The sequence below is a fragment of the Bidens hawaiensis genome, unplaced genomic scaffold (assembly GCF_021521415.1).
Source record: "Bidens hawaiensis isolate Kalapana, Puna unplaced genomic scaffold, B.hawaiensis_p1.1 tig00053035_1, whole genome shotgun sequence".
NCBI classification, from domain to species: Eukaryota; Viridiplantae; Streptophyta; class Magnoliopsida; order Asterales; family Asteraceae; genus Bidens; species Bidens hawaiensis.
The window spans coordinates 75661-82889 of NW_027499539.1; the positions used below are offsets into that span (position 1 = coordinate 75661).

General features: G+C 41.0%; 1 protein-coding gene across 1 annotated transcript; it reads right to left on the reverse strand.

The window, feature by feature from the left end:
* Positions 1-977: 977 nt before the first annotated feature.
* Positions 978-1562, reverse strand: LOC143599888 (uncharacterized). The gene is made up of 2 exons (XM_077077730.1): positions 1227-1562; positions 978-1178 (listed from the first exon to the last, which is right to left on the reverse strand). The coding sequence occupies exons 1-2, from the start codon at positions 1560-1562 to the stop codon at positions 978-980; spliced, it is 537 nt and encodes a 178-aa protein (XP_076933845.1).
* Between the last annotated feature and the right edge of the window lie 5667 nt (positions 1563-7229).

Genomic DNA, 7229 nt, shown 5'->3' on the forward strand with positions numbered 1-7229 from the left:
CTTTTTCAAAACTTCGACTCAACAATTCGCCGGAAAATTATTCCGGTAACCAAAAACCTTTTGAAAACACGACCACTCTTCAAAAACTTCAACAATAATTTTAAAATCCGGCCAAAACTTCAACAATCAGGTAAACTCAACCCGGTAAAACCGACATCAAATACCCACTAAATAAACAAAACCCGTCAATCCCGACCAAATATATACCCACTAACATGCATTCCATACCCCTAAACAATCTGTGATACCCAATTCAAAACATAGATAAACCAATTTCAATTGAACCGAACGACATACCTTTCAATCGGGTTAAGTGTAGATGATGAAAATACTCGATAATAGTGACGGTGGTGATGGTGGCGGCCGGCGACGGTGATGACATGGCTGGTGGCGGCCAGAATTGTATGTGTGGATAGGGTTAGAGATAGGAGATGTGTGGTGAAAGTGATAGGAAACCCGATTTTATATTATTTTTTTTTCAGATTTGAGCATCTTCGCACTAGTCTTGCATCTTCGCGACGCGCAAAGATGCAGTTGAGCTTTTGACTTTTGACCGCTGACTGTTGACTGACCATTTGACTTTCGGCATCTCCGCGACTCACAAAGATGCATGCCCAGCAACTTGGCGCCGCGCGAAGTTGCATTTTTACAGAAAATTTTTATGGTTTTTAACGTTTTAAAATATTAATCTTTTAAGTGTCTTTTGAGCTGCTTTCCCCTGCCACCAACTTCGGTCGCCAAATACCAATCACCTACGTACCTGGGGCTCCCTCTAGCGACGCATGTGCTTACCAATTCCTCTCCAATGCTGATCATCGTGTCGCTTCCCCACACTTGATCCGTGCTCTACATTGCACGATTTGAGGAAAACACTTAGCTAACTAGACTCAATATACAAAGAATACAACTTACAAATGCCGGGTTGCCTCCCGGTTAGCGCTGAATTGAATGTCTATATCTCGACATTCCTTGGTTCCTCAATCAACCGAATAAGTCGGCTCGTCCGCCAAAAAGCAAACATCCGACTCATGTATCTCTTTGTTAAAATCCGCATCCTCCAAAGAGGGCTTCAACCGATGGCCATTCATCACTTGCCTCAGATGATCGTCAAAATCTTCTATCTCAACCTCTCCAAAATTTTCAACCTTCTTGACTTGATAAGGTCCCGTCAACTTGCTCTTCAATTTTCCCAGAAAAAGCTTCAATCTTGAATTGTACAACTAAACTCGTTGCCCCTCCTCGAACGTCCTTCTTCTAAGCTTAGCATCGTGAAATCTTTTCATCTTGTCTTTATATGCAGGCGCACATTCATAAGCTTCATCTCTTAACTCTTCTGACTCGCATATGTTTAGCTTTCTTTGTTTACCTGCACACTCAAATTCTAGGTTAATATTCTTAACCGCCCATAGAGCACGATGGGCTAGCTCAACAGGTAAATGACACCCTTTTCCGTAAACCAACCGATAGAGAGTGGTTCCAATAGGCGTTTTATAAGCAGTACGGTAAGCCCATAAAGCATCGTTTAGTTTATTTGACCAATCCTTCCGATCGGGCCTTACCATCTTTTGTAAAATCTCTTTGATGTGGCTATTGGAAACCTACACTTGCTCACTCGTTTGAGGGTGATATGGAGTGGCAATACGGTGGTTTATGCCATACCGTTTAAGTAGTTTTCCAAAATTGAAATTCTTAAAATGTGAACCCCCATCACTAATGATAATGCGGGGGACACCAAAACGTGAAAAAATATTAGACTGGACAAACTTACAAACAACTGTATGGTCATTCGTCTTGGTGGCAGTTGCTTCTACCCATTTAGACACATAATCGACAGCCACCAAGATATATAGATTACTAAATGAATTAGGGAATGGACCCATAAAATCAATCCCCTAAACATCAAAGATGTCGACAACGAGGATTGGTTGCATGACATCTCGTCCCTCTTTGAAATACCCCCTATCTGTTGGCATCTAAAACAATTCTTAACAAACGCTATTGCATCCTTAAAGATAGTAGGCCAGTAAAATCCACACGCAAGCACGCGATGCCCCGTCTTCTGGCCGCTGAAGTGACCTCCACAAGCTGATAAGTAGGCATGGTGCAAAACACTCTGCATCTCTTCCTCCGGTATGCATTGCCTCATCACTTGGTCTGATCCAACTTTGAACAGGTCCAAATCTTCCCACACATAGTACTTTACCTGCGAAAGGAAATGTTGCTTCTTCTTCCTTAGCCAAAAATCCGGAATTGTATCTGCAACAATAAAATTAATAATGTCAGCATACCATGGTAAGGTTGAAACAGAAAACAATTGCACATCCGGGAATGACTCATTGATGGCCCTCTCGTCTTTCTCCTCCTCTTCTTGTCCCACAAGTCTCGACAAATGATCCACTATCACGTTCTCGCTTCCTTTTTTGTCGCGGATCTCCACATCAAACTCTTGGAGCAGTAAAATCCACCTGATCAAGCGCGGCTTCGCATCCTTCTTCTCCATCAAGTACTTGACTGCGCCGTGATCTGAAAAAATAATAACCTTGCTCCCCCAAATCTAAGATCGAAACTTATCAAGTGCATATACTACCGCAAGCAACTCCTTTTTCTGTAGTGGTGTAATTAATTTGAGCATCGGAAATGGTTTTACTCGCATAGTATATGGCAACGGGCTTCTTATCCACCCGTTGACCCAACACGGCCCCGACCGCGTAATCACTTGCGTCACACATAATCTCAAATAGGAGTGACCAATCAGGTGACAACAAGATCGGGGCTTCAACCAATTTGTTTTTTAGGACATTAAATGCATTAAGACACTCTTCGTTAAAAACAAATGGTACATCTTTTAATAACAAATTACACATCGGTTTAGATATGATGCTAAAATTCTTGATGAACCGTCGGTAAAAACCAGCATGACCCAAAAATGCCCTTATCCCTTTTATATTAGTAGGAGGTGGTAAATTAGATATGACTTCAGCTTTTCTAAATGGACCGAAGTCGTACTGGTCATACAAGCTTCCCTGAAGAATACTCACCCCAGCCCCAAGATCTAACAACGCCCTAATCATTTTTAAATCGCCCACTTTAATGGGTATAATTGGCGTTCACAGATCTTGTAGCTTGGGTGGGAGGATAGCCGTCAAAACCGAACTCACATTTGCAGTTAAGTCAACTTGATTGGGCAACTTGTGAGTTTGTTTTTGAGTACACAAGTCTTTTAAATATTTAGCATATGCAAGGACTTGTTTAATTGCATCTATGAGGGGTAAATTAATTTTTATTTGTTTAAATATTTCCCACATTTCCTCCGGCTGTGGGTCCCTCTTTCTAAGTGCCGATGAGGTTTCGGGGTTCACCAATGCCCGAGGAAATGGAACAGTTTTATTCGTTGGCCCATCTCCTTGGTGGTTGGTGTTCATGTTTTAATTTCAGTTTCAATTTTTTCTTTATTTATCTGTTTCAGTTTATTTTTCGGTTCAATTTCAACCTCATCGTCACTCTTCCCATCTTTCCCCAAGTCTTCCACCACACCTTCAACCAAAGGTGGTGGAGCTACCCCATTATTATATACCTTTCCACTCCTAAGGGTACTTACCTAGTTGACATGGGCGCTCTTATAGTTTGAAGAAATGCTACTCTGATGACTCGGATTCTTTAAGGTGTCACTTGGTAGCTTTTCGGATCTTACTTCAAGGTGGCCAAATCTTCAGCCAATTGGTTCATCTGTTTGTCTCTTGCGATGTTCGCCTTTTCTTGAATCTCCATTCTTCGGCTCAAGTCTTTTAGTAGTGTTAGGATTTCCGAATCTTGCGAAGAACTTTGACCTTGAGCTGCCCCTTGACTTTGCTGACCTTGTTGATAATTCTTCTGATAAGTCTTGTTGTAACCCCCTGATTCTCTTTGATTATACCTGCTTTGACCGTTACCCCTCTCATTCCCGTATTGACGCTGACTTGACTGATAACCTGGTTTTTTGGAACTTCCTTGAAAGTTGGGGTTTTGTTGTGTGTTTGGGTTTCCATAACTGAAATTGGGGTGGTTTCGGAGGCCAGGGTGATAAGTGTTTGAATTCATATTATTATTGTACCTTTTCTCACACAGCACAAAATTCACCTCCTCTTCTTCCTCTTCTTCGTCTTCCATCACAACTCCGCAAGTCGCCACTACATGGCCTATTCCACCACAACCATCACACACGGGATAAGCTTTGCTCGACTTGCCCTTTTCTTTGGTATCCACACCCATCAATTGATCCAACTTTCTCTCTAACCTAGCCATACGGTCATTTGACTCATCACAATCCACGGCTTTCATAACCGCCCTTTTAACCATGCGGTTCGACTGAGCTTGTCTCTTTGAGTTCATTGCATGTCGTTCTAAATGTTGCCAATCTTCGTTCTCATCATTAGTCAAAAACGACCCATTTGTGGTCAGCTGAAGATCACGCACATCTTCACACGATAACCCATCATGAAACACCTTAATCAATTCCCACAACGTTATCCCATGATGAGGGCAAGTCCTTAATAACCTCTTGAATCTTGTGAAAGCTTCATGGAATGTTTTGCCCGATCCTTGCTGAAAACTTCTGATTGAGGTGCGGGCCTCGGACGTTCTTTGTGGTGCGTAGTACTCGTCCAAAAACTGCTGAGCCAAATCTTGCCACATGTAAATACTTGCTGACGGCAGAGATAAAAACCACTGTTTTGCTAGATCTTTGAGACTAAAATGAAAAACCACTAGCTTGACTTCATTAGCAGTGAACCCTTGACTTGAGATAGGGAAAAAATCGCATTAAATTCACTCAAGTGTAGGTATGGCTCTTCCGATACTTTCCCATGAAAAGTAGGCATCCCGGTAAGGTTGATTTGTCTTACCAAAAATGTTCTTCCTTCTCTAACCGGGATCACAATGGGAAGTGGGTTCCTGGCCACTTGTGGAATGAAGTGACTTGAACTCCCCAAATGGGTGGTGGAACAAATGCCCTCGGGACCCCATCGTCAAACTTGTACTCAGGAAATTGCGTCTCGGGAATCTCTTGTCTTCTTCGGCCTTGGTGATTTCTCGGTGGTTGAATTGGTTCGGGTGTTCGGTTTCAAGGGGGTTGATGTTGTCTTCTAAAATACCGACCCCCTTGAGCATCCTCCATCTCTTCTTCATCCTCGAACTCATCAACCTCCACCGATTAGCGACCCTTTCATATTCAAACTCGGCCCGATTGTGTGGTGGTTCAGACCTTATGGACCGATCATCACTCATCTGGAACTGTCTCTGAGCTCTATGGTTTTGGTTTTGGTTAATATGTTGATTGAGTGGCAGGTTTGGTGGGTTTAATGGTGGCAAGTCATGGAATGAAGGGTTTTGTAGAATTTGTTGTGGAACGTTTTGTGGAATGGGTTGTTCTTGGTGAGGTGGCGGGATAAGATTGTCGGGTTGAAATACTGGTGGCATTGGGTATGGATTAAGTTCTTGATGATTCATGTCTTCTACTTTCGGCCTCAAGGTTTCACCTTTTCTTTGATTTACTCGGTTTCTTCGTGCGGCTTTCTCAATCTTAGGATCAAACTGCAATACCTCCTTATCTTGGGAAAATCTTGTATGAATCAACCTAAAAGATTAACTGCACACCCCGCGTAAATTCAATGAAGAAAAGAAAATAAACTAAAATTGAACTACATTATTTTAGTTTAAACTAAACTAAACTAGACTAAACTAGCACTAAGCGCGTTGAGTCCCCGGCAACGGCGCCATTTAGAAGTTGGCTGTCGCGGTCTACTCAAACAATTAATTTTAAGATTTAAATACTTATAATAAGTACGGGTAGGGTCGTCTCCACAGGAACTCAAGGAAAGTACTAATTTACTATTAATAAATTAATTATTAAACTAATGCGGACAGACAATGTCAAGCGGTTTTTAGGAAAAAAAATTAATTAAAACTAAACGATTACTTAAAAAGATTTGTAAACAAGGATTAATAAAAAGTATTCATTCTAGGTTCGGGTTAGTGTTCCATATGATAATCACAGATTCTCTTGTCTTTGGTTTTGCAATAATTGCAAGTCCTATGGTTTAATTATGATGACAAATGATAACTCAACCGAAATGTTGACACAAAAAAACAAGAACTCCACAATTGCCAATTCTATGTCTAGGACAACTAACTCAATGATAAGGTTTGATTATTCTAGTTCAATGACACAAGAGCTTAAACCCTAAATGTTGATGAACAACCAAACAAACATTACACAAATCAATAATCGCAAACACAAACCTTAATCAACCAAATAACTGATTAAGCAAGACAAATTTATATAAAATCAATCAAGCTCTATTCATTATGCATAAGAATCTGTTTTTAACAGTATTTCACACAAACCTTAGCCTAGAACGAACACATACGATTAGCCGGACATCGACACAATCGTTAAAATACTTATCTTGATGAACATAAGATCTTAGGACAAACCAAAAGCTTTGGGATGACCGGAAACTGCTATCGGCTCTCTCTTTTGCCTCTGGAAGTTGTTATTTCTCTGATAGGGTCGAAAAATCGTTTATATAGTGAAAAAACCCTAACTTTAGCCGACTTAAGCATCTTCGCAACGCGCGAAGATGATTTGGCTTGCTCCTTCGCGTAGCGCGAAGGACAAAATAGTCGGGCCTGGTTTCTGCAAATTCACGTATCGCGAAGTTGCCCCTCTTGCATCTTCGCGCCGCGCGAAGATGCAATTTCACTAGAAATATTATTTTATTCTCTTTAATGCCTCGTGATGCGTGCACTTCCAATCTCTCACTTCTAAATATTCATTCCAAGCTCGTAAATATCCTCGTTAAACTCCATAACTTCCAAGTTCCTGAAAACACATAAACACACTTGAAGTACCATAGTTCGTTCGATTATTTACCTAAAATTTAACTAATTAATATATAAAACTAACTAACTTTTACCCAACCATCATGACCCAAGATAGATTATTATAGTTTTGGGCTTGATGTTTAAACAAGAGCCAGCCCAAGAACAATTCATAAAAAGAAATCAGGGGAATAGGTCAAGGGGTTTGCAGGGGGACACAAGTAATAGGCAGCAGTTTAGAGGAAAGCCACAAAGGAGTAGCTATTGGCTGCAATGCAAGCTGATCGAAGACATAAAAATCAAGAAAGAATAATCATGACGAGGCAAGGCTAATCTCATTGTAACTTCCTCCGGGTGAATGGTTCGTTTAG

What these genes read in the sequence shown, in the direction of transcription:
- LOC143599888 (XM_077077730.1), bottom strand. Translation starts at nt 1,562, where the DNA reads ATGGTAAGGCCCGATCGGAAGGATTGGTCAAATAAACTAAACGATGCT. An exon ending in CGTTCGAGGAGGGGCAACGA is followed by an intron (nt 1,179 to 1,226) that starts GTTTAGTTGTAC and finishes GGAAAATTGAAG; the next exon opens with AGCAAGTTGACGGGACCTTA.